We start from the raw sequence: 27,883 nt of genomic DNA on the forward strand, positions 1-27,883 counted from the left end.
TCTTATCCTTCAATTTATGTAATATGATTACTGAAAGATCATCGTTATCAAAATGCACTCATGGAGGAGAGTTGCCCTCCTGCACATCCCTATGGTGTTCTTATGCTCCATCCGAGCAGGGACTGCTCAAGTGGAGTTAGGAACTCCACCGACTAGGCACCCTGTTCTGAAAGCCTCCTCTCCTCTCCCCTTCAGGATTTTCTACCTTTTCACATTTGCAAAACTCTGTGCACAAGTTACCTAATAAATCCTCACAACACCTCTCTAAGGGTAGGTCTACACTTACTGTGGTGTGCAGAGTACAGACATGGCATGCCTAGCTTTCACTAGTATAAATAGCAATGTAGACAGTGAGGCACTGCTTAGGCGAATAGATTAGACATGCTAGAACCTTAGGGGGTATACCCTACACGCAAGCAGTGCTTCTCACATCTCACATCTACACTGCTATTTTTAGCCTCTCCACTGCCAGAGCCTTCCACTGCAACATGTAGGTATATACCACACAGCCTGCCTTTCACTGCAGCATGTAGCTATGCATACCCTACACGCCACTGCAAGTGTACACAAGGCCTAATGTAGGTAAGTAGTGTAATTCCCATTTACAAAGGAGGAAACTGGCACAGAAAGGCTAAGTGACTTGTCCAAGATTGCACAGCAAGTCATCATTAGATTTAAGATCTCAGGAGCTCCTGGATCCCTGTCCTATTCTCCTTCCTCTAATCACCATTGCTTGCTGTTGTGGTAATTCTATGACCATCAGAGAGGATTTGCTAAATTATCTCTTGCAAAAATTTGGGAGCACCTCTGGGTCAAGGAAGCTTTTCCTCATTGGTAATAGTTTAGCTACCATAGACAATGTTGATATCACTTTAGCATTTAAACACAGTGCATGTGCATAGCAATGACCTTCAAAAAGTATAAAAGGACAAAAAAATGAAGTAAATTTGAATTAATCACAATAAAATATATAGATTACTCTTCACATAAATCCCATATTCATGAATTTTTATGTGGAATATTATACGTGATGAACAGTGACTGCTGTGAACTTTATTCTTGGTTTAAAATAACTGAGATTTTGTGTTTATATTCTCAATATTTCACACTAATGAAAAGTGACCTTACTAATCTCAAATGTAATAAGACTTTCTACAGTGGTGTTATTTTCCCTTCCCTTATCACATTGCACTGTTTGTATGGCCTGTCATGACACTCTTGTGGGCAGAAGAAAACTCTTCTCTTTCCCTGCTCTTCTGCTCCACCTTTTCTGAAATTGTTGGAACCAGAATAGCTCCAACTTCATGCATCTAATTAGAAAAACATGCCTCCTTACTGGCAAGGCTTCCATGAAGTGACCAATCCACTCTAAGGAGAGGAGGGCCTGCTTGATGATATCTATAAGGTAGAGTACAGTGCAGGGCAAAGGGCCTAACAGAGTAGTGGAGCACAACAAAAATTGTCTACCCAATAGGGAGTATTCATTATAATGCAGAGCATTGAGAAGTACGCATATGACCATAGCAGGGATGATATTCAAAAAGACATCTCTTCTCCCTTCTTTCTCCCCTTCCCCACATACCCTCAATCTTCTATCCCTATTAAGAATTTCAAGTCCAATGTATCTCTGAAGCCCCTAACGCCAACCCCAGTTTAACAGCCCAATGAATAATTTTCCAGGCTGACATTCTGGAAATGTCTCCATCTCATTTAAAGACAAAGATAGAAACAATAAATTTTTTGTTTCTCTTTTAATTTATGAGAAATGAGAAAATGACACTCAGCCTGAACAAATTAAGCCTTTTCAATGAAGGGGTAATCAAATCCTTATGATTTTAATCCCCTGAGCAAGCCTCAGAGTGGCTTAAGTATATCCGAGCCCCCGAGAGGATCCTTTACATGCTGGGTAATGTACTTGGTAATGGAAGAGTGCTGATGGGTTTTCATTACCAGTCTTCCGTTAAGTAGAATTTCTCTGTTGCCTTTCAGAGACTGAGCAATTTCACCTAATTGCTTTAATATTTTTTATTTTGTACCTGAAGAATCTCTACCCTGGGGCACCATATATAATGTCTGTAATACCCTCTCCTCTGCCCTTCAGTCTGTAGGAGCCATTACTGGTCCATGCCAATGCCTCCAGCACATAGCTAGTAGTATCAAGCATGAATTGCCTAGGCTGGTAGAGCAAAAAGCACTTGGAGGGCAAGCTGCATAAGTGCCAGCGTTCCTTGAAGTGTGTTATTGCTGAGACTCCGGAGTTCTGTGTTTGTCTAGAGGGCGTTAAGATCAGATGATACATTGCCAGGCTTGTTGCTGTACATGACTCCTCATTTTCTGAATACACACCTGAGGTGTTTTTTTTTTTTTTTTTTCCTGCAGTAACCTGCATCAGAATTTGGGTAGATAATGGGTGCGATAAAGAAAGCCATTGTGACATTTTTGCATCTCTTCAGCTCCTCAGAAAATCAGGACTGTTTTTTTTTTTTTTGCTCTCAGTCTTGAGTACAAGCACACTTGGTGTGTAGCATGTGAGCTTTGTGCTCTCTTGTTGAATTTAGGGCTTCCCAGCTGCAATTTTACCACGTTATGAAACTCTGCTTTACTTTTTAAAAAAAGAAAGTAAAAACTAAATAAACCGACTCTGACAGTTTACTCAGGTAAACACTTGGAAGGTTTTTGAAGTTCCATCTAGCCAGGTCTATCTTGGCTGACTGCCAAATGGCAGTTGCCTCACCCCAGTCTAGCCCCTTTATGAGCCAGACACCAATATGAAACACTAAGCTTAGCTGCCAGAATTCCCTGATAGGCTGTTAACCACTTAGCTTTTCTGCTGGGTACCAAATCATGTTTGACATTTCATTTAAAGACCAAGGTGTTCAAATATAAAAGACCATAGTGGTGGCAGAAGCAGGAGAGAGGCATTTTATCTCAGGCTTTAAACATGGTTTTGAAGGAATGATTTCTTGGTGCATTTTACCAGCCAAGATGTTTTAGAGGTTTGAGAACCTTCTGCTTTCAGTAGCAATTTCTCTAATGCTTATCTTTGTTCCTGTATTAAGCAACAGTTTGATTATAGTTACCCCAATTTATCAACCAAGAAAGCTCTGTTGTGTCTTTGACATCATCAGTATATACTTTGAAAACAAACATTTATTCTTATTACTTTTGACTTGTAGAAATTGTGACTGAGGCATTGCTAAAAATATGGACTTTAAACTACTTTTTAGAAATCCCTAAAGAAAAAACTGTCTTCATAATAACTCATCAGGGTTACATTTTGTCTGTCTTGTCCTTTTTCTGTTAATAACCATAAAAATAAAATAAAATAAAAAATCTTCAAATTATATTGCACCTTTTATCTTTGATGATTTTAAAATGGTTTGTATACTTAATAGACACACAAACCATAAATTGGGATCGCTTCATTTACCACTGAAATGTAGTCATCTCTTGGGTAGGCTGTGACAGCTGTTTAACTGTACAGAACACCACCACTACACCACATTTCCAGAATGTAATTATCTAAGTTTAATTGGACCAGGGTACCAGGTGCTGATATCACTATACTTGTGAAAACTACTAGATGTTTGATCCCAGGTGGTCATGTTCCTTGTTTTAATTCTAATTTTAAAAGACGACAGTCTCATTTGTTGTGTTGTACAACATCGCACACTAGAGCTGAGTGAGTAATGGATTTTTTTGGTTCATTGGCAATTCCAAAAAAATTGTTTTGGGTTGAACCAAACCCCAAATTTGTTGAAATATTTGATGAATCAAAAATTTCAAGTGGGATCAGAATGAAACATGTTTGTTTTGACCTGAAGAGGAGAAGGAGAAAGCAGCCTCCCTATAACATTTAGCTCAGTGGGCAGGGCACCTACCTGGGATGTGGTTAGGGAATTCACAAGTGATATGAGAGGGCTGTGGGTTCAATTCCCCCATCTCCCTGATGTGGGGAAGGGATTTGAACTTCGTTGTTAATATGAATGACTATGAATTGCCACTGTGTATGACAATGAATAGTCATTGGGACAGGGACAGAAAGCGAGAATTACTCTACAGCCTAGTACTTCGAGCACTCACCTGGGATGTGGGAGGGCCACGTTAAAGTCTTGGCTTCAGTGACTATTTATTTAAAAACAGTGGAAGAGTTTCATCAGGAAATGCTGAGAAAGACCCATCCTAGAATATCCCATAGCCAAGTGGAGAGGGCACTCTCGTGCAGTGGGGGAAACAGAAGTTCAAATTCCTTCTCCACACCAGGCAGAGTGGGGAATTAAACCCAGCCCTCTCACATCACTAGCGAATGCCCTAACCATTAGACTACAAATTAGAAAAGTGTCTTTTGCCACTGTCACCTCCTCTCCCTTTTCCTGTTTTTTGATTCTAGTCCTCTGCTTTTGTCACAATGCCGGTAATTGAAATGAAAAATTTTGGGTTGCTTCAAAATCAAACATTTCGTTTTGACATTTCTGAACCATTTCATTTTTCCCCAGTTCATTTGAAACTATTTGGTGAACTTGACACACATTCACAAAGAGTTTTGTGTCAACTGAAATTGCATTTTTTGGTGAATAAACTGTTCACCAAAAAAATTTGCCTAGCTCCACCACACACATTATCAGCACTTAATCAATAATAATGATACCTCAATCAGTACAGTCCCTGCTGGACCCAAGTTGAGGAATTGGTTCAGAACTATTCAGTATTATAGTTTCTGTTCTCTTTTCACTTCCCTCCACATCCTACTAGAAAACACCTAATCTGGGGATATAATAACTAGAAGTTTGAAATCTGTACGAACACTGGCTAGTCTGTTGTCACATCCTTTATATACTCATACCCAATCTCCCAAGGCACACACAATTAAGTAATAGGTGAGGGTGCAGTTACATACCATCATTCTGTCTAGCAGAAAAAGCAGCCCTTGGACCGCAAAAGATGACCTTCAGCAAATATTGTTGCAAATAGTGTTCAGCTTAGTGTTGTCTCCCACTTATCTTCTCTGCTCACAGACTTAGGATCTCTTGATGCTTCTATTCTGTGCACAGGTAGGACAACAAAACTTACTGGAGTCCTAATAGTGGAACTGTCAGCAGACAGCACTTCAGAGGTCAAGATTTTGTATGTTTTGCTTTGCTGCTCACCTGCCAACAGTGTGGTGTTAAGAGAGTTAGGGGCAACATCCAACATACACGCTTATAACCCCTAATGTACACCTGATTGACAACACGTGTGTTTGAGGTGGTGGGATGTGAATTATCCCCCAGGTCATAGTTCCTGCAGCAGTTCTGATGCTCCTGTGCCCGTAATCTGGGAGAAAACAATCAATGCCCTATACAGTTGTGGATTTATGAACCCTGCCCTTGCAGAGCTTGGCATTGCAGCATGCAAAGGGTACAAACCTGAATGACTGGAGTCATTCCCACAATGATGGAGATCTGCATGAGTTCCACTGTAATCAGGAACCCGGAAGAGTGCAAGGGAGCAGACATTTGTTTTTTTAAAAAGCACACACAAACATCCTTCCCTTTTCCTCTCTCTCCTCCGCCAGAAAATGAAAAACAAACCACCTCATCCTTGCTAGTCATAAGCAATTTGCTCAAATTCTGTACCATTGTGTCTGTCTATTTTCACCTATGATAAAAAACTATCTGAATAATAGTCTGCTTGGCAAAGGTATGGCTCATTTAAAGTATTGTGTAGCTCCTGTCTTTATTTCTGAGGCAGAATATGTCACCTCTGCACCTTCTGCAATCCCTAATAGACAGAAACAAGGAACTGTAAGACCCACTGCAAGATTCTCCCTTTTCTTTTCTCAGCTCCTTTCCCTGTTCTCTCACTGGCTATCTTGGCATTGATAGTCTCAAAAACAGAGCTGTGAAATTTACTATAACTATCATCTACTTTATCTGCCATCTTGTCTTGCTGTAGAGGCTTGTTCTGAAGTATGGTAATTTGGAGAGGTGGATGAATTCATGAGAATAGTTATGAAAGTACTGAAGTCTTGTGTAATGTGCAGTTTCATTAAGGTAAAAAAGTTAGGTGGCAGGTTATATGAAATATCTGAACCATTGAGATCTACATTTGTTAAACGCTCACTTCCCTTGTATCTCTCAAATGCCTTGTGGCTTTCTAGGAATAGGAGTCCCTGTCATCTCCAGTTCAGTGCTCGATTTGCCCAATAGCTTCTTTAGAGAAAGGGGCTTGCTGGAATCATCTCCATCCTTCTTCTCATTTTCTTGATAGATCTGTCACTTCTTTTATTAGCAGTTGAGAATTTGCAGTATTTAACTGTGTCACTTTCTATCTGCAGAAAGAAGCAGACACGAAGCAGAGGTCTGTTTTTGATATCCCAATCTTCACAGAAGAGTTCCTGAATCACAGCAAAGGTGAATTAAACTCATGCAGTGTTTTCGCCAGTCCTGCCACAGAAAGTGCTTTACGTAAAGAGTGAAGTCAGATGGCTCAGTGTGTTAGTAAGGTTACAGTATCTCTTAGGAGTATAATGGCTGAGCAGATAGGTCCTCCAGGCCTACCCTCTTCCAACAGGATTCTCTGTGGAGAATGGTGCTGGTGTACAAGCTGTAGGCGAGCTCATATAGATGCTATTTTCCCAGTCTTTCCAACTGCAGTTGCTCTGTTAGAATGAGGAAATATTTGAAATAGTTGAGCAGATAATGTGAGCTAGTTAGCAGAAGTTAGACAAGAGAGAGTCTCTTTGGGCCAACTAGTCCATGACCCCAGCCAAAATTGTTCTACAATATATTCTCCATTGCTATAGGGGTTTGATTTTATATTAATAGATTCATATGTCTCAAGTGATGGGGTTTCTGCTAGTTCCCTTGGGAGATTATTCCACACTCTAATAAATTTCAACTTCAGGCACCTAAAATGTACACCCTGCTAATACTTGTAGTCAGTTGCTGGTCTCTAGCCCCCTTGTCACTATATTGCTGATCTATAGTGTGCTGAAAGTATTCATAGTAGTTCTTTCAATCTTCCTTCCCCAATCAATCCCTCTATTCTTTTTTGTTCCTCTGCTCTGAACTCACTCTAATTTGTCAGTATCTCGGGTATTATATTGAATTCAGAATTAATTTCAGAATTCTAGGCATTATCAACTCGCTGTTCTGTGGTGTGATGCTTCTTCATATGTAGCCCAAAATAGCACTGGTTTTTTAATCATCCTCAGTTGAGTGGACATCCCTGAACATTCTGCTTCACTGCCACAGGGCTACTTTCTACAGTTATTTCATACCTTTTTGGGGTGTGTTCACAGCACGGGAAGCAGAGCTGCGCCAGCTGCGTAAATCCAACATGGAGTTTGAGGAGAGGAATGCTGCCCTGCAGAAGCACGTGGAGAGTATGCGCACTGCTGTGGAGAAGTTGGAGGTGGATGTGATCCAGGAGCGCAGCCGGAACACAGTGCTGCAGCAGCATCTGGAGACCTTACGGCAAGCACTCACCAGCAGCTTTGCCGGAGTCCCACTACCAGGTAATCCCCATTTCTTTATGGGGCTTCTCTACCACTGCTTAAGTCCAACTTCTGTTAGTTGTATGTCACTGGTTTCTGTGGCCTGGTTTATTAATTCTAGGCTGCAGGTCCGTTTTTAAACCTTTCCTGTGCTGCAAGTTGGAGCCTGACAATGGCTGCAGGATGAGGACTAGAGTTAAGGGTACTGTCTCCCAGTTTTGTAACTTTTTAATACAATTGCTCTCTATATTGGGGGTTTTCTCTTCTCTTTTGTGTGTGGGGAGGCTGTTAGTCCCAGAGGGTCTTTTACAGGTGCAGACAAAGGGAACAGTACTGCTGTGTACCCTTGCCATATGACCCCTTTGGCCCTAAATTCCACTGAAATCAATGGAAGTTAGGCACCTAAATATCTTTTGAGGATCTGGGCTTTTGTTGCTAAAGATTTATGCTTTATTTCAGTTACATTTCTTTTGGGTCTAACTGTGTGCAATATGTTTTCACCTTGACGCAAACGCTCCTTAGAATGGTAATGTTTGACACTGCTGTAGTTATCTAAATATTCTGTGGCTTTTTTTTCCTTTCTTGCACTATATTTACTGTAGGCAGTGGGGAGACCCCCACAATGGACACCATTGACTCGTACATGAACAGACTGCACAGTATTATTCTGGCTAACCCACAGGAGAATGAGAATCTCATAGCCACAGTCCGAGAGGTTGTAAACCGGCTTGATCGCTAGTGACTTGGGTAAGCACCCCCTTACTCCAACTGGTTTGCTTACCAGCACCTACACCACATCCATTGCACCAAGCCGGGAAATAAATGAGGGGAAATTTTCAAAGGCACAGAGACCATTGAGATGCTCAACCATTTTCAGTGGAAGTTGGGTGTTTTTACTCCCATTTATGGCTTTGAAAATCTCCTCCCTGATTTCTAAGGGAGACTTAAGTGCTTGGTATGTCGCAGGATTGTTCAACATCTTGGTTGATGTATCAGATGAATAATAAGACTGTCAAAGTCTGGAGTAGAACAGAGAAGGAGGAACATTCCTTTGCATGTCTGACGTACTGACAAGAAGATTTCTCTGTCGAGCATGATGAATCTGAAGAATTTTGCAGTGAGTGTTTGCTAGTTTTGGTAGTCATTGAGAAATCCTGTTATCACCAAAGGGTTATTCACCAGCTAATCCCAATTCCTAAAATTAAAACTGCTTCCCGTTTTGCTATGGACACTTAGCAAGTCTGTAGCACACAGAAATTGTCAAATTGGTTATGTGTTGTGTTCTTTTGGACCTGCAGTTATTCAGATAAATTAAGCAAGATATAATTGGGTCAAGCCACACATAGCATTTGCTGAGGCTTAATGATCCGATACATCTTTATGATATGCTTATAGTATTTCAGAGATCACGATTCTGCAAATTTTGCTTTGCTGCTTACCATCTAGAAAAGCCTTAATAAAAGACTGGATGAATAGCAAGCAAACAAAACAACCCAACCTTTGCACTATAATATACTTCCCCATGCTGTATACATATTAGCATACTTCGTGGGTTGACAAAAGGATTATAATGTTGCAATTTCGATATGAATATTCTGGGCTTGAATCTTTTACCTGCTTTTGTTGCTGTAAGTACACTGGCCTGGATTTTTTGGAATATGTACCGTACATTCCAGCATATTCTGCGCTATGAATGGCATGTATAAATGCAGCTAAAATTCTGACTTAATGTGTTATGAGATGGGGTTCGTCTGCAAATATAAAGGCAGAAGTCTTCATCCTTCCTGGTCGTGACCTTTTGTGATATTGCACAGTGCAATTAATTACATGTTCCCCTTTACAGAGTAGCTTAAGTTAAAAGATCATTGTCCTTCCAGTGGGTAGCCAGATGGAACGGACTGTAGTTCTAAGAGATGACTGAGCTCCCAGCAGAATAAAGAAGTGGCATTACTGCTGCTATTTATGAAAGGGAACAGCTTGTGGATCTAGGTCTGGGATTTTCAGTAGCTCATCTGCCTTCTAATTTTCACACAGTGTTTTCAATTAGCACTCTTGTTGGCTCAACAAAAAAAAGAGAATTGGGGATTGGAGGGGGATGGGAGAACTTGAGACAAAATGGAGTAACTGGTAAAGTGGTCTCCCATCAGTCAGGTGTTGGAAGGGCACCCCAGTCCTTGAGACAGATGTTTTCTCTTTAAAGCACCATAACCCATCTCAAGGTTACTCAAATCTAGGCAGTTTCTGCTGTATGGTTTGGGTCCCAGTTGTCATGGGAAGCCTCAGAGGATTCTTATTTTCTAGGAGTCACTGACATTTTCTGTGGTTTCAAGATGTAAATATTTTGTTCTTGGAAAAACTGGATTCAGCTTTGAGCAGTTTGGAAAAAATGTTTTGCTCCAGAATTCCTCCTTCCCAATTATGGTAAAAAAAACAACAACCCATCCCTAGAAAAACAGTAGATAAGGCAATTAAAAAAATGTAATTAATAGTGGCCTGGCTTCATTATACAAATGTGTACAGACAACTGGGCCTGATGTTCCAAGCTCTCATGGTGCAATTAATTGTCCTGATATGCACTTGGCATTGTCACATCCAGTGACAGGAGCTTGGGGGCGGGAGATGGGTGTTTGTGTAAGTGGGTTTACACTTAAGAGAAGATAGGACTTGTAAACAAAAGCAAGAACCTTAATATAGGAGAAGGTGAGAGAACTTAGTAAGAGTCTACCACTGGTAGATTGTCAGAACCATCTTCCCTTTGTTAGTCTAATATACAGTATAAGTATGTTCTCAAAAGAATGTGTATCAGCAAAAAAGATGGCTTGGTGCTCAGAGGCACATTTAAAAATAAAACTGATGATCAGAAACCTATTTGCTTTTACAGTTACGGTATTCTTCAAAAATACTGTACTCACAGAGCTAAGCTGATTTCTAATAGCTAAAGTACCTAACAAATGGCTGTATTACACAGCACTGAAGAACAGAAACACCAAACAGAATATTAAAATATAGAGGTACACTTTATGTACATAGAAATATCATTATAATGCCCCCTATCCACCCAGTTGCCTCCTTAAGCGCCCATCTCCTTGCGGCTTTAGATGGACAGGCCTGGATTCTTCTGGATCCTGCCTTCCACTCAGTAGGATGTAACTTATTTATTTTCTTCCCATATGAATTTATTTGGAGGTGCCCCCCAACCCACCTGGCCCCCGCTCCTTTCTGGCAGGATCATCAGGGCAACTTGGGAGGAAAATTCTAACCACAGGGTAACCTCCACTTATTTGTCAGATAGTTGGAGACTCCCAAGAAATAACTCTCTCTCTCTCACACACACACTCACACTATATTCAACACAGTAATTATATTAAACAGGAGATAAGTATAACACAACAGGGTAGAACATTATTCTCAGGGACAATGGTGCCCACACTGATAATACCCATGAATTCCCTCAGTCACGTGACCTGATATAGCAAACATAAAAATTAGCATCCCATTGGTATGTGTACTTTGTAGGGGCCCTTGATGAATTGTGACCACAATATCTTCTGGGCAACAGTTAGCAACTGGGCTGGCTGGGTTCAGTACAGCCCCCAAAACTCCCAAGTGGGATAAGTTGGCATGTCCCTTCACCGGTTTAATAGCAGGTAATAAAATCCCCAACTCTTACCCACTGGCTTGAGGACACAGCTCAGGAGTAGGAGGGTCTCCTAAACAATCTCTCTGACTAGCTAACTAAAGGAGCCCTCATAACTCCGCGAATGATCCTCCGGTTCAGAGATGGCTCTGGACTCCTCAATTACTGCAGAAGGGCTGATGATCGCTGCTATCAAGTGTCCTCTTCATGCAGGAATCAGGCTGCTTCTGGACCCAGGATTTCCCCTTACCTCAAAGGGGTGCAGGGCTCAAGGTGCAGGTTACAAAACTATACTAAAAATCCAAACTTTTTAGTCTCCTACCCTAGTGCTCAGATGCATTCTCAGCTGGCACCAGCCCTGGACTAGCAGCCAGAGCAGTGGTGGTGCCATGCGGTGACTGATTTTTTCCTAGGGAGCTAAAGGGCTAACTCAGCCTGGCTGGGGGGAATTTTCCCAACAAAATTCTACAAACTGGAAGTCACCTTGGAGAGGGTAAGGCCCAAGCTGAGGGATGTTGCTTCCAGGTCCCCAGAGGCCAATTCTTGGAGGAACCCTGCATGCATGCCTGGGACTCACCAGCTCCCCACACAGCCAGTCCTGCCTTTTCCTACTCTAAAATGGCTTTTCCCACCTCCAGGGTTTCCAAGGGATGGCAGCTCACTCCCTGTTGGTAAGTAGGGTTACCATATCTAACAAATAAAAAAAGAGGACCCTCCACAGGCCCTGGCCCCGCCCATTTCCTCACCCCAGCCCCTCCCCAACTCCGCCCCTTCCCCGCCCTAACTCCTCCCCCTCCGTCCTCCCACTCCTAGCCACACAGAAAGGGCTGCCCGAGCGCTACCAGCTTCACGGTTTGCCGGGCAGCCCCCAGACTCTGCGTCCCCGGCCGGCGCTTCCCCAGCGCAGCTGGAGCCCGGGAGGGGAAGCGCCCAGCCGGGGGGCGCAGGGTCTGGAGGCTGCCTGGCAAACCGTGAAGCCGGTAGCGCTTGGGCTTCGGGCAGCCCCCTGCCTCCGGACCCTACGCCCCCAGCCGGGCACTTCCCCTCCCGGGCTCCGGTGGCGCAGGGTCCGGAGGCATGGGGGCTGCCCGAAGCCGGTAGCGCTGGGGCAGCTCGGCTCTTAATCAGAGCCAAAGAGTCAGGGGAGGAGCAGAGCCTCCGCGGGAGGGGAAGTGCCTGGCCGGCATTTTCCCGGACATGTTCGGCTTTTTGGCAGTTCCCCCCGGACAGGGGTTTGAGTGCCGAAAAGCCGGACATGTCCGGGAAAAAACAGACGTATGGTAACCCTATTGGTAAGGCTAACTCAGCTTCCTGGGCTTTCACTTGTCAATCATTTCACTCTGCCCCCTCTGCCAAGCAGACTGCATGCTATCTTCCCCCAAGCCAACTGGGCCCCTGGTATTCTACATAGTTACAGCCTTACCAAATTCCTGGTCCATTTTGGTCAATTTTACGGTCATAAGATTTTAAAAATCATAAATTTCATTATTTCAGATTATTTAAATCTCAAATGTCAATGTTGTAACTGTAGGGCTCCTGACCCAAAAGGGGATTGTAGAGGGGTCACAAGGTTATTATAGGGCAGTTGTGGTATTGCCACCCTTAGAACCCCAGGAGCCTAGGGAGTTACATTGTATGATTATTATTAATAATATTTATTACAGTAGTGCTTAGGGACCAACCAAGAATGGGGCCCCTTAGTGTGGGCATTGTACAGGCACAGAGCAGTAGACAGTCCGTGCCCTAAAGATACATACTTATATGGGGGAAATAGTTTATTTGAAAACAAGTGTTTGGGCTGAAACATAGATTCAAAGGTGATTTTCAGAGGTAACTCTGAGCTGACTCACTGATAACTCCTATAAAGGATCATATTCTGGTTTCTCAATGGAAAGTTGTCCAAGCAACTTGATAAGCTTCTTTCTCTGTAGGTTTTCCAGCTATCTAGGGTACTTTAATATGGTCCCTTCAAATTAACCCTCCAAAAATCTCTTCACAAAGTCCTGTTTATTTTGACAGACTGGTCTAAACTTCTAACATTTATGTTTCTGTTTCATCTGCAGGTCTCCTGGCCTAGGGGTGTCTTACAAAAGTGATTCAGCCAGTGAGGAATGAAAAGCCATGGTGGAAACAGACTGGAGGTGGGAGGCAGGACTTCAGGATCTGTCCTGGTCCCTGCCTAAGCAGCTTGCCTATGGGGCAAACTGTTTAATGAATTAAAAGCTCCTATGAAGCCACAGGCACCAGCCACTGAACATTTGAACTGTCCTCCATGTAAAGCTTTCAGAGCATGTGACTACTGTACAATCATCAGTTTTCCATCATTTCAGCTGGGTGGGGAGATACCCATACACTCTGTGGACTGGACAACAATGGAGGTGAATCTGCTTCCAGTCTGTATAGTGGAGGCAGCCTTCGTGTTGTGGTAATAGAGCTTTGAAATGTTATGTTGCTTTGTATCTCTTCATCCTTTCTGTGGGGTTTCCTTCTCCCTTTCCAGTTCTCCTTTTGTCCTTTTCTTGTTAGTTGATGTTTGCTGCAATGTATAGCAACACCTGTATTCTTTGCTATGATAGACACAGCCTTCTTTACTACCCCGCCTGTGGTGTCTTCAGTGCAAGCTTCTCTTTTTTGTGCTAGGTTGCATCTCGTACAACGAGGTTCCTTCCTGCTGGTATTGGCTGTGGCTGGCGCTTCATGACTGAGTGGCGCCGAAGGAAGGGCTCTCTCTTTTCCCCCTCCCAGCTACTCTTTCCAAGCATCTCTGCTGCACATATACAGTGTCCTGCTTCTCAGCAAGATTCCGCTGTTCCTATCTATTGAAAATGTCTGGTGCAGCATTTTACTGCTGAAAAGGTCAGCGGTAATCAAGAGAGAAAGTGAAAGGCTGGCTTCTCTCAGCCAGCAGGAAAAGTGCAAAACTTTATTTTAGAATAAAATAAAACACGTCGCTTTTCTGTCCTCTGATATGTTGCTTTGTCTAATATGATGTGAGCTGCAGCCTGCTTGAGCGAATTATATTATGTTCCAAGTCGTCTCTCCACCACAAAGGGAAACAGGCAGGGGAATTACATTTCCCTCTGTCCATCTGCTGTTGTAGCGCTAAGGAACCATTTTTATAAAAGGGGCCTGCAATGAAGTGCAACCGCAGAGAGCAGCTTTAGCAGAGGTGAGCAAATTGTGGCGCATAGAATTCCGCAGTGCAGCCCATGGCTACCCTCACCTTTAATACAAAAGTGCATCTTCTGGAGACTACTGCTTCCTGCATGGGATGTTCCAGCTTGATCTGAGTGGCCTTTCACTCATGGCCAGTGTCTTTTTGTGTGCTAAGCTCTGTAGTTTCTCTGAATTGCACCTCACCTGCTTGTCAAAGATGAAGACGTCTACAGTCTGCACCGTCTTATGCAAATTATTTGCAGCCCTTGGGCTCCTGTCAGATTATTAGTTCAGGCTTCAGTTGAGAACTTCTTGAATACCCTTGGGCTTTACTATGATGGGCCAAACATGCTCTCCATTCTACATGCCACCTTCCTACTCCTCCTTCAGAAAATCTTGGGACTTTTCCTATCATGAACTGGGAATGCTTGTATTACCTTGCCATGCTGATGCAAGCAAGAACAGTTTCAGAGATCTGCAATGTAAGCATCTGCAATTTTATATTTGAAGATTAAAAGGTAGTTCCTCCTTTTCCACTCTTTAGTGCATGCTGCACAGATTTCACACTTGCTTGAAGCCATCTCCAAGTCAAAGCCCTCTGTGACAGGGGCTCACTCACCCCATGCCTTGCAGTTGGTACCTTCACTGAAGCCAAACAGCAAGGATTTGTGTGTAAGCTTGAGTCTTCCTTCACAGAGGGACTCGTTTTTGTTTTCTCTCTCATCATTTTTCAAGACTTCACCCACAAGAGCTGCAACTTGGGGCATTGGCTTTCTTTTTCCTTAACATAGGCAAAACCTAAGTTCCTATAATCTGTGCAACCTCACAACATCCTATTTAGCGCTGTGCAGGCGCTTGGGGAACCCTCCTTGGGGACCTGCCGCAGCCAGGGCGGCCCAGGCCCAGGGACAACCAGATCAGGCTCAGCCACGGGTGGGGCGTCGCAGCTGGGCCTGGACCCAGGAGCTGCCGCGGCAGGGAGAGGCGCCTCCCTGCCCCCCCCCAGCCCAGGTGCTGCTGCAGGCGGGAGAGAGCGGGGGGGAGTCCTCTCTCCCCACCGTAGCCCAGGAGCACCCTCCTGCACCCCAAACCTATCATCCTTAGCCCCACCCTAGAGCCCACACCCCCAGCCAGAGCCCACACACCCTGCACCCAATCCTCTGCCCCTGCCCTGAGCTCCTCATCCCCGGCCCCATCCGAGAACCTGCACCCCCAGCTGGATCCCTCACCCCCTGCACCCAACCCTCTGCCCCAGCCCTGAGCCCCCTCCCATGCTCTGAACCCCTCGGTCCCACCCCCACCACATGAATTTTGTTATGTGCACCAGTATGAAAGTGATTCATTCTGCACATGGGTGGGAAAAATTAGAGGGAACACTGGGCAAGACCAGCAGATGTTAGCATGAACTAGTTCTGAATTCTGTAGTGAACAAGTTGTGGGAGAACATCCTGTAGATAAATAGCATTTCAGGAAAAAGCACCTCCATCTCACACCGTTTAGTAATTGTGGCAATTGACTGCTGTATTGAAGTGGGAGTAGCCTAAGTGCAGTCCACAGCCAAAACCTGGGCCCACAGAGTTCTAACAAATCAGTCAGTGGTAACTCTTATCTTTAATACAGAGATACACCCCCTGGAGATGCGAGGGCTTGATCTACTTTGTGTCCATATTTAAGGTGTGGATGGCTGCAAACTGCCCTGTCTTACACAAATCAGATGTAGCCTCAGCTCCTGGCACATTGCCAACATATCTCTGTGTTGGGCAAAGCATGCCTGTTCTTGGATAGGAGAGTCAAGCGGGAACTTACCCTTAGCTGCATGCCGACTGACCAGTCTTTCCCTTTTCCCCAACACAGAGGAAGAGAGATGTGATGACATGGCTCATTTTGAAGCAGCTGGGATGGGGGGGTATGATGTGAGTCCTTGCTCTCCAACAATATTACAGATGATGTTTTGTCTCATTAAGAAGCTTCGTATCTGCACTGATTTATCCAATGAAAAATGAATTTTGCCTTTTCAGTGTTTTTCATGAGTGTCACTTCAGTTTACATTTTTCAGTGTGTTGGCTGACAAAAAAAATTAAGTGGGTGGTGAGGGGAGGAGCAGGGTCAGACATTTTCTTTGCTCTGAGAAATGTTAACAAAAACATATTAAAATGGAGTCCATTTGCTGGATTAATGTGTTTGGAATTGTTGAAATGCCAAGTTTTCTGTACAAGTGTTTTTGCAATTAAACTTTTAGACTTTCTTTGTTTAAGAAGATGATATGCTTGCTTGACATTTGCTTCATTAAAACTGTTCAACATTGAATCCATTCTGATTCAATTTTAACTGCATGTTAATGAGAGAAATCTTACCACCATTGTCTTCTTGTCTGAGAGACTTTGTCAACTCCACATTAGTCACCAAAACTCTTTGCCAATCCATATTGGCAACACGTTCATTTCCCCAGTGGCTCATTCGAATGGTGGGTTCACAGTTTGAGGAGTCTGTATTTTAGAACGCTATGCTGGGTTGTAATTTGGTTTTATGTGAAGGTGATGCTTGGAGCAGAGTGGGGGAGAACGCTCAGTCTTTATCCTGTCTGTCAGACAATCATAGAACTAATGGGAGCTCCCCATCCTCTGCAGCCCAAATGTATTAGCTCTGTGTGAAGGGGCCCTGGTGCTGAAAGGAGAGAGGGCTGGATAGCTGCCCTCTTTCAAGTGTATGCACCTGAAGAAAGTAACAACTGTTGAAAACCCCATGAAGACCATTAAAATTTAATAGTCATACAGCATCATTAATAGGGCAAGCCATAGCAAAGAATGGCCCATCATCCCCCTGTCACCCAACTGAGTCAACTGAGCAGGTCCTTTCTTTGCTTCTCATCCACCCTAATTTTTCTCCCTTCCTTGGGTTTCTCCCACCAATTTTTTCTCTGTCTCTTTTCTTGGTCATCTACCATCTTGTCTTACCCCCAGACCTCTTCAGCTCCTTTTTCTTCCCCTTCCAGAATCTTCTATCTGTCTTCCATTCCTGCTCACTGGAATGGAGGACTTATCTTCTAGCCATCTTTTATCCTCATGCAGCCCATATGTTGGGAATAGACTCCCATGTGAAGGAGTCTTCCGGCTGGATGAATTTCTCCTGCACTGGAACTCCTTCCAAAACCATGGGGCTTTAGTCAACCATCCATTTAACTTATTCCCGTGGTTACACCTGATTATCATGATTGCCCAGTCTGATTACTAGTTTTGTTTATACACAACTAAGTCCTTGGTTCCAGTACTCTTTCAGATATCAGGATATGTGCTCATTTGGCTTTGTGTATTTGGCATCACATGTGCTGTAAGCCTTTAAGGTTCCAAAATGGAGGGGACCCAAGGTATCCTTTATTGAAGGGCACCCACCAGCATTTTCCTGTCCAAACACTGGTGAGCACAGGACTGGTGCACACCTGCAAAAGTAACAAACAGCCACAAGAAATGCATCATCAAAGGCAGGGGTCCGTTTCCCTTTCAGCCAGTGCTGCTATCCCTGTGTCTGACGTCAGGCAGCAGATGGTGGCCAATCGTGCTTTCTTTAAAACAAACTATGATGCGTTGTAATATTTCCACTAGTTGTTTCTTCCTTTTCTTAATCCCTCTTTGCTGTGCAGCTGCTGGATTGGATCAGTGATTAATAATCCTTTAGGGTAGATGGGGGAGCTTGGGTTCTTTTCGGAGGAAAAGCTCACAGCTCCTTCCTGTTCCGCAGGCAATTTCCTGTCAATAATGTAGATGAGATTTCAAGTGAGGTATTTTTTACACTTAGCATGAGTTCAGCTGTATTCTTTGGAGCCTGGAACACATTCAGGCCAGTTAGAGTTAAAGGTTATCCTTCAGCTCTTCTGTAATGATCTCTCACTGACCAGTGGATCATTTTGTCTCTTCCTTCCTCATTGCTGAGAGCATTGAATATTTTGTCTTTTTAATCTTTGGGATTTCCTAGTCAAATTCAGGAACTGCCTTTTTAATTGCAAAAGCTGCAGATTTACTGGGTGCAAGTGGAGTTCACCACCTGGTATATGTAGTCAGGTGTCTGTGTCCACTAATTAGTAAGAGAACTGATGTGGCCTTGGCCAAGTCAGACCCTGAAACCAGTGTCCATGGACTAACACCTGGGACTGGCCTCTTTTGGTTAATGTAAGCACTGATGAGGTATATGGCTGTGTAAAGATATGAAAATTGGCCCCTGGGAGCTTTTGGCAAACAAAGGGCCAAAGCTTTTAAAATCTGGTGCTATCACTAACCTGTTTGATTGTTATAAACTGGTGGGTGGAGACTAGCACAGTGAGGGTGTATTTATGTATGTGTGCCAAAGAAGATGTTGGAAGTTTGAATATTTATAGACAAGTAATGGCAAGCAGATGCAGCTGGGACTTTGCTAAAGCACAGCTTTTAAGGGAAGTCAAGAGGAAAAGGTGACTGCAACACAGGAGAATGGGATGTTATTGCAAACACTTGGCTTCCTGTCCTTAACTCCTCAGCACTACTCATAGGTGAAAAGAGGCTGAAAATGGTGTTGATGGCTGATTCCTCTGAACTGAACCTAATACAGGTTTGAGCTCCATTTCAAGCCTGCACTGGCCTGAATGGTCAAATAGTTTTTTTTTTTCCCCATCTCTAGCTTCTGGTTCACTCTGATGCAGGGCCAAACACAGCATGGATTTATCGTATCTGACTTTACCTGTAGCTAGAAGGCAGCAGTCCACCAACTTTGTAACTTTAGGCGTGACATTCTCATTATTAGATTTTGCAGTTTTTATATGAATCTGTATCCCTGTAAGAAGGTCTCAGTGGTGCAAAAGTTCTAGTTTTTTCAATGACTTCATAATGAGGCAATAAACTACTCTTTGGAGAAATTCCTGTTTCTTGCTATACAAGGAAAGGATACCTCTGTTTGTGTGGTGTTATTTATAGGCAAAGCCCTTTATTTTGGTTTTTATTTTGTTTAAAATTTCCCAGGGACTTTATCTGTGTATAAAAATTTAAAAATGGGTGAAAATTGGTGCAAAAAATTAACTTTTCCATTTTCTGGTGAAATATTAGGGTTAATATGGGGGAGATGGGAGGACAGAAAAAAGGAACAAATAGAGAAAAGTAAGAGTAGTAAAAACATTTCAGTGCTGTGGTTTACTTCATGAACTGTACATTGAGTACATACATATAGGCTCGCACTTGCGTGTGTGTATCTTCCGCTACTTGTCTTATTTTAACATTTATACTTAATAATAAATTAGTCTAACATACATTACATTAGATGTGTTTATTGGATTTTCTTAACAAAATCAGCATTTTTATGTACTGGAGTGGAGAATTTTATACTGGCGTGGTCTAAAATTTGGGTGAAAAAGCCGTACACACTGAATCTTAGCTTTTGTAAAACCCAGGTATTTTTTGGTAAAAACCAAAAACAAAGCGCCCTTCTCATAGGATAGGGAGAGAAGTAGTAGCACCTTCAAAGGGATGGCAAGACCCCTGAGATGGCACCAGGACATCCCCCACCCCAGTAGTGGGGAGCAGAACTGCACCTCTCCAGCTGTCATATCACTGCTGCATACTGTACATTCCATAACGAACACAGAACCCTGGTGTGATCCCTTTTGACAGATTGTCCTCTCTGATCTACTTTCGCCCATCTCCAGGTACCTCAGTTCCACTGCCTCACCATCACCAGGTGAGCACCAACCACTGCTTCCATCATCGCTGTTGCATCATCTGGACTCTTCACTAACCTTTGCACTGCATCTTGGATGGGGAAGTGTGAGGAGGGCGAAAGATGAGAGGCTGTGTGCACTGTAGTGTGCAGAGGGCGGCGCATGGGGTCATGTGTAAACGGTTAGTTTAGCTGGGATTTTCGGCCTCAATCCTGCAAGATTTAAGCACAAGATTAACTTTTTATACATGTGAGTGGTTCCATCAAGTTGAGTGGGCCTATTCGTGTTTATAAAGTCACTTGAGTCCCCAAATGCTCATAGGATAAGTGTCATGTGGAGTTTGAAAATATCTTAGAAAATCTATGAGGCAGCAGTTTAAGAAAACAAAACACAACTAGCTATTATTTTTAAGCTAGAGAAACCCAGAATCAGAGAGATGTAGTGATTTTAAAAGAAATATAGAAACAGAGGCTTAAAATAAGAGGCACAATTTAAAATCTAATCTACATGGGCATGTCCCCATTGACTTCCTGTGAGTGCAGGGTATCCACCTTGCAAGATCAAGGCTTTACTTTCTAAGCTCTTTGAGGCGGGGACAGTATCTTCCTATGTGTTTGTAGGATACCTAACACTGATGGGTGCTAGTACTGCAATACAAGTAATAAATTAGTCACCATCTAAACTGACATTTGAAAGGTTCAGTCGGGGGGGGGGGAAAAGCGTGGTTACCTAATTACGCTACACAATGAGGTTCCTGCCTGGATCGGGGTCTTCAGACCACATACAAGGAAAAAATCTTCATCCTTTGGCAAACTGAGAAAATATTTTTCATTTAAAAAGATATTAAGCTTTAGTCGTGGATGACTAGTCAGTCTAGTACCTTCCACTACACAATATTTACAGAAAGAGGAATGTGCTAGCTTTTAAAAAAATAAATACAAAAAGAGGTTTGAGATCCCCCAATGCTAACACAGCAGATGTTTTGACTTCATTGCCGTAACTACAAACCTTTAAACAATTTGCTGACAATCAACCTCCCTCTCTTCTGTCCAGCGAAGACTTCAGTATTCTGGGCCTGATTCTTTATTGCCCTACCTTTTATGCAGTCATTTAGACCTGTGCCAAGGGGGTGCAGAATGCTACCCAATGGTGTCAGGGGACACCCACTTTGCTGTGGTGTAAATGACTATACAGCGACTTAGGGTATCTGTGTTTTCCCTGGTACTGTAGATGATGCAGCTCCCACTGGGTAAACAATGACTCTCCCTTTACTGTTCACATATTGGTGGTTTCACCATCTCAGAACTCGGCTTTAGTGAGTAAAAGGCCTTCTAATTTAGTAGAAATGTGTTACTTGGCAGGCAGAAAATCTCTCTTCACTTTCTGCCAAGGAGTTTACATTGCAAACATACAAAGCATTTAACTTTTTTCTCTGGGTGAGATGCTTCACTGACATAACTAGGCATCGCTTCGTCAAATTCAGTGGAACTATGCCAGCTTGCACTGGCCAAGCAACCAGCCCTCTGCTTTGGGGAATCAAAGAAGGAGGGTGTAGTTAATTTCAGTACAGGATGATACCAATGTGGGATTCCCTTGTGCCTGTCTCATGTGGACACCACCCATTTTATTAAATCTACTCTAGTGTACACCGAGAGAATTCCCTCATCTAATTTATTTGAAATAATTAACACTTCAACCCAGGGCACTTGCAAGCAAATCCCAGCCTGAAGTTTTAGAGCTGTCTCTAAATAGCCTCTTTCTCCCCCCAACCCTCAAAAATGAACTTTAACAGCAGCAGTGGCCCTTTCCTCCCTTCTCAGAGGAAGTTTGTTTCCTGTATGACACTTCAAATTCCTGCCTAGGTGTTTTTTGTTTTGTTTCCTCCTCAGTTTCTGAATAAAAAAGGGAAGCAGTTCTGAATGGGGGAGGGATGCAGGAAGTACATCCAAAATAGAAGACTGCAGGATGTCTGAGCCTTGGGGGGAATGGGAAAGCTCTGGAAACCTAACTGGGCCCAATCCTTTTCCAGGAAGGTTACCTCTTCAGCAGAAATGTTGCCCTTGCTCGTGGACATAGCAGCACAGATGCCATTCGTTGTTGTCCTTGTGTAAATTGATTCTGGATGGTGTTGACACTATGCATAAAAGAATATAATTCTCCAAGCATATTCCACTGATGGGTTTAGCTAAGGAAAGAGCTGTAGGAGGGGAAAATGTGGATGTTTAAAGACGTACAGCTTTCTGGCAGGTGTGAAGCTGACTCACAGAATGGGGAGAGGGGTCTTTGTCTTTTACACATAGTAGTAACCAGTGTCCCTGGCATTCCAATTTACACATAATTTAGACTGATCAAGTTCTACCAAAAGAGGCCTGCCTGTTTCTTCTCTTCTGTGGAGGAAAAGGTGAATGCAGCCAAGAGCTGAACTTCTTGTGCTTTTAAAAGGATGGGAATTTCCCCCCACCTTTAAATCTGCTAGTAAAAAAGGGGTAAAGGAAGGGGGAGGAGAGCAAAGGAATAAAATCTGTAATGTTCCATGAAGTTCATGATCATCCATTGCTGATTCAGAGATATTTGAGAAAAGTGTGTGTGTGTGTGTGTGTGTGTGTGTGTGTGTGTGTGTGTGTGTGTGCGCGCGCGCTCAGACGTCCAAATTCCACACATTCCTGAAGAGCTTTCGAGAGGAAAATGTAACAAATGTGAAAGTGGAATTCTTGCTGCACACCACTTTCAGGATTTCACAAGCGTGATAAATGCACATTTCCAGATGGCTGAAATCTATATGTAAAGAAATTAACCTAATTCCTACTGGGAGAGGCAGTGCCCTCTAATGGTAATTCCTAATATAGCATAACTGAGATGGAGTGAAAAAAGCCTGTTAGTAGATTACTAAGGCCTGGTCTACACTACGATTTTAGGTCGAATTTAGCAGCGTTACCTCAATTTAACCCTGCACCCGTCCACATGATGAAGCCCTTTTTTTCAACTTAAAGGGCTCTTAAAATTGATTTCTTTACTTCACCCCCAACAAGGGGATTAGCTAGGGTTACCATTCGTCCGGATTTACCCGGACATGTCCTCCTTTTCGCGCTAAAAATAGCGTCCGGGGGGAATTTGTAAAGCACTCACAATGTCCGGGATTTCCCCCTCCCCCGGCAGAGCGAGCGGCTGGGAGGGCTGCAGAAAAATCCCGGGCTGGACTCCTAAGCAGCTGTAGAGGAGCCGGAGCCGCCCTGCATTCTGAGTTGGCCTCTCCTGCAACCCGGTCCGGCAGCACTGTGCAGGGCCAGGGACCGGGTTTTGTTGTGCTGGGGAGCGCAGCCACGTGTCCGGCTCAGCTCGCACAGAGCCCAACACCCTGTTCTGAGCAGCAGGGTAAGGGGGACCGGGGGCAGGAAGGTTCTGGAGGGGGCAGTCAAGAAACGGGGGGGGGGCTTTTGGGGGGGGGTGGAGAAAGTTTTGGGCAGTCAGGGTACAGGTAGGGGGTAGGGTCCTGGGGGGCAGTTGGGGGGGGTCTTAGGAGGGGGCAGTTAGGGGACAAGGAACAGGGAGGCTTAGGGGTGGGGTTCTGGAGGGCAGTTAGGAGCAGGGGTCCCAGGAAGGGGCAGTCAGGGGACAAGGAGCAGCGGGGTGGGGAGCTGGGAGTTCTGGGGGGGGGCTGTCAGGGGGCAGGAGTGGGGAGAGGGATCGGAGCAGTTAGGGGACAGGGAGCAGAGAGGTTTAGATGGGTTGGGAGTTCTGGGGGGGGCTGTCAGGGGGCAGGAGTGGGGAGAGGGATCGGAGCAGTCAGGGGACAGGGAGCAGAGAGGTTTAGATGGGTTGGGAGTTCTGGGGGGGGCTGTCAGGGGGCAGGAGTGCGGAGAGGGATCGGAGCAGTCAGGGGACAGGGAGCAGAGGGGTTTAGATGGGTTGGGAGTTCTGGGGGGGGCTGTCAGGGGGCAGGAGTGGGGAGAGGGATCGGAGCAGTCAGGGGACAGGGAGCAGAGAGGTTTAGATGGGTTGGGAGTTCTGGGGGGGGCTGTCAGGGGGCAGGAGTGCGGAGAGGGATCGGAGCAGTCAGGGGACAGGGAGCAGAGGGGTTTAGATGGGTTGGGAGTTCGGGGGGGGGGCTGTCAGGGGGTGGGGAGTGGTTGGATGGGGCGTGGGAGTCCCAGGGGTCTGTCTGGGGGTGGGGGTGTGGATAAGGGTTGGGGCAGTCAGGGGACAAGAGGCAGGGAGGCTTAGATAGGGAGTGGAGTCCTGGGGGGCAGTTAGGGGCAGGGGTCCCAGGAGGGGGCAGTCAGGGGACAAGGAACGGGGGGAGGGTTGGGGGTTCTGGGGGGGTGGGAAGTGGGCGGGGCTAGGGCGGGGCTCCTCCCGTCCTCTTTTTTGCTTGCTGAAATATGGTAACCCTAGATTAGCGCTGAAATCGGCCTTGCCAGGTCGAATTTGGGGTAGTGTGGATGCAATTCGACGGTATTGGCCTCCAGGAGCTATCCCAGAGTGCTCCATTGTGACCGCTCTGGACAGCGCTCTCAACTCAGATGCACTGACCAGGTAGACAGGAAAAGTCCCGCAAACTTTTGAATTTCATTTCCTGTTTGGCCAGGTGGCGAGCTGATCAGCACAGGTGACCATGCAGAGCTCATCAGCAGAGGTGACCATGGAGTCCCAGAATCGCAAAAGAGCTCCAGCATGGACCAAACGGAAGGTACAGGATCTGATCGCTGTATGGGGAGATGAATCCATGCTAGCTGAACTCCGTTCCAGTAAACAAAATGCCAAAACATTTGAAAAAATCTCCAAGGGCATGAAGGACAGAGGCTATAATAGGCACTCGCAGCAGTGCCACATGAAAATTAAGGAGCTCAGGCAAGCCTACCAAAAAACCAGAGAGGCAAACAGCCACTCCAGGTCACAGCCCCAAACATGCTGCTTCTATGATGAGCTCATGCCATTCTAGGGGTGCAACCACCACTACCCCGACCCTGTACTTTGACTCCATCAATGGAGTAGAACGCAACATGGACGCGTTTTTTGGGGATGAGGAAGATAGCTCACAGCAAGGAAGCGGAGAAACCAGTTTCCCCAACAGCCAGGATCTGTTTCTCGCCGTGGACCTGGAGCCAGTACCCCCCGAACCCACCCAAGGCGGGGTCCTGGACCCTGAAGGCGGAGAAAGGACCTCTGGTAAGTGTCCCTTTGTAAATATTATACATGGTTTAAAAGTAAGTGTGTTTAATGATTAATTTGCCCTGGCATTCGCGGCCAGTACAGCTACTGGAAAAGTCTGTTAACGTGTCTGGGGATGGAGTGGAAATCCTCCAGGGACATCTCCATAAAGCTCTCCTGGATGTACTCCCAAAGCCTTTGCAAAAGGTTTCTGGGGAGGGCAGCCTTATTCCGTCCTCCATGGTAGGACACTTTACCACTCCAGGCCAGTAGCACGTAGTCAGGAATCATTGCAGAACAAAGCATTGCAGCCTATGGTCCCGGTGTTTGCTGGCATTCAAACAACATCCGTTCTTTATGTGTTATCTTTAGGAGAGTGATATCATTCATGGTCACCTAGTTGAAATAGGGTGGTTTTATTAAGCGGACATTCAGAGGTGCCCGTTCCTGCTGGGCTGTTTGCCTGTGGCTGAACAGAAATGTTCCCCGCTGTTAGCCACGCGGTGTGGGGAGGCGTGAAGCTATCATCCCAGAGAATTGAGTGTGTGTGTGTGGGGGGGGGTAGTTGGGTTTGTGCTGCACGTTAACCCAGAAACCGCAGCCCCTCCTTTTAAATTGCCAACCCAGTTTAAATGGCCAACCCAATGGCTGCTTGGTATGGGAAATGAGGGCGCTGCTGTTTGAAACCATTCCCACATGTTATGAAGCTTAAAGAAGCCAAAAGACTGTGGCTTACCATGGCTGCCTGCAAGCCGAATTCTGTTGCCCAGCCCTGCGTGAGTGATCTGTCTCACCAAACCGGCATACCCTCAATAAGAGGCAAAATGTGACCTTGTAACGAAAGCACATGTGATATGTAATGTTAACAGCAAGGTTTACCATGAAAGGGTGTACCCAGTGTTCTATAAAATGTGTCTTTTTAATTACCACTCTCCCTTTTTTTCCCTCCACCAGCTGCATATGTTTCTCCTTCACAGAGGCTAATGAAGATTAGAAGATGAAAAAAATGCACTCGGGATGAAATGTTCTCTGAGTTCATGCTGTTCTCCCACACTGACAGAGCACAGCAGAGTGCATGGAGGCAGACAATGTCAGAGTGCAGGAAAGCACAATATGAATGCGAGGAGAGGTGGCGGGCTGAAGAGAGTAAGTGGCGGGCTGAAGAGAGTATGTGGCGGGTTGAAGATGATCGGTGGCTTCATGTTGCTGACAGAAGGCAGGAGGCAATGCTCAGGCTGCTGGAGGATCAAACTCATATGCTCCAGCGTATGGTTGAGCTGCAGGAAAGGCAGCAGGAGCACAGACCACCGCTACAGCCCCTGTGTAACCAACCACCCTCCTCCCCGAGTTCTATAGTGTCCGCACCCAGACGCCAAAGAACGCGGGGGGGGGGGGGGGGGACACCCTCCGGCCACCCAACACCTCCACCCCAGAGGATTGCCCAAGCAACAGAAGGCTGGCATTCAATAAGTTTTAAAGTTTAAGTTTTAAAGTGCAGTGTGGTCTTGTCCTTCCCTCCTCCCCGACACCACCCGGTGCTTCCCTCCTCCCCCACCCCTCCCGGGCTACCTTGGCAGTTATCCCCCTATTTGTGTGATGAATTAATAAAGAATGCATGAATGTGAAGGAACAATGACTTTATTGCTTCTGCAAGCGGTGATCGAAGGGGGGAGGTCTTGGTTGGCTTACAGGGAAGTAGAGTGAACCAAGGGGGCGGGTTTTCATCAAGGAGAAACAAACAGAACTTTCACACCATAGCCTGGCCAGTCATTAAACTGGTTTTCAAAGCTTCTCTGATGCGCAGCACGCCCTCCTGTACTCTTCTAACTGCCCTGGTGTCTGGCTGCACATAATCAGCGGCCAGGCGATTTGCCTCAACTTCCCACCCCACCATAAACATCTCCCCCTTACTCTCACAGATATTGTGGAGCACACAGCAAGCAGTGATAACAATGGGAATATTGGTTCTTCAAGATGTGTTGCTCAGGTATATTCCACTATAGGCGTGTGTGCTCGCCATGTGCACCGGTGCTGGAAGTTTTTCCCTTAGCAGTATCTGTAGTGGGGGAGCACTGCTGCGACCCCTGGAGTGGCGCCGACATATCACGCCATAAAGGGGCTGCGTGCTCCCCCCACCCTCAGTTCCTTCTTGCCGCCAGTGAAGGTAGTCGGAACTTGCTCCAGCTTAGCGTAGCTGCAGCGTGTCTAGCTTAGTGGTATTCAGTTTCACTGATCTCTTCCATTACTGAACTTTCTTTCGTGAGTGCCTGGCTCGGGGCATGCCCCGTGGCCCAGGCTTCAAGTCGTGTGACTCCTGTCGCAACTCCATGCCCAGAAGTGATCCACACAATCAGTGTAACTGGTGACTGTCCTTTTCGCTGAGGTCTATCCGAGTCAGAAAACTGCACCAGCGCGCTTTTAAACATCCAAATGCACATTCTACCACCATTTTGCACTTGCTCAGCCTATAATTGAACAGCTCCTGACTACTGTCCAGACTGCCTGTGTATGGCTTCATGAGCCATGGCATTAAGGGGTAGGCTGGGTCCCCAAGGATAACTATAGGCATTTCAACATCCCCAATGGTTATTTCCTGCAGCTTTTGAAACAGACCAGAGTTCTTGAAGATGTGAGTGTCATGTACCTTTCCCGGCCATCCCACGTTGATGTTGGTGAAACGTCCCTTGTGATCCACCAGTACTTGCAGCACCATTGAAAAGTACCCTTTTCAGTTTATGTACTCGCTGGCTTGGTGCTCCGGTGCCAAGATAGGGATATGGGTTCCGTC

The 27,883-nt window shown here is 45.2% G+C and overlaps 1 protein-coding gene across 5 annotated transcripts in view; it reads left to right on the forward strand.

Moving 5' to 3' along the window:
* The window catches only part of HMG20A (high mobility group 20A), a 75,135-nt gene extending 58,558 nt beyond the window's left edge, over positions 1–16,577 (forward strand). For 4 of the 5 annotated variants that reach the window (XM_054041908.1, XM_054041907.1, XM_054041910.1 and 1 more), the window contains 4 exons: positions 6,317–6,392; positions 7,283–7,498; positions 8,080–8,224; positions 13,178–16,577. In XM_054041908.1, coding sequence (XP_053897883.1) covers positions 6,317–6,392; positions 7,283–7,498; positions 8,080–8,216 — 429 coding nt within the window. In that variant the 3' untranslated portion in view covers positions 8,217–8,224; positions 13,178–16,577. Of the gene's footprint in view, positions 1–6,316; positions 6,393–7,282; positions 7,499–8,079; positions 8,225–11,752; positions 11,786–13,177 lie in introns of all 5 variants that reach the window. The other variant, XM_054041911.1, reaches the window with a different exon arrangement.
* The last annotated feature ends 11,306 nt before the right edge of the window (positions 16,578–27,883 follow it).

The sequence above is a fragment of the Malaclemys terrapin genome, chromosome 10, assembly GCF_027887155.1.
Source record: "Malaclemys terrapin pileata isolate rMalTer1 chromosome 10, rMalTer1.hap1, whole genome shotgun sequence".
NCBI classification, from domain to species: Eukaryota; Metazoa; Chordata; order Testudines; family Emydidae; genus Malaclemys; species Malaclemys terrapin.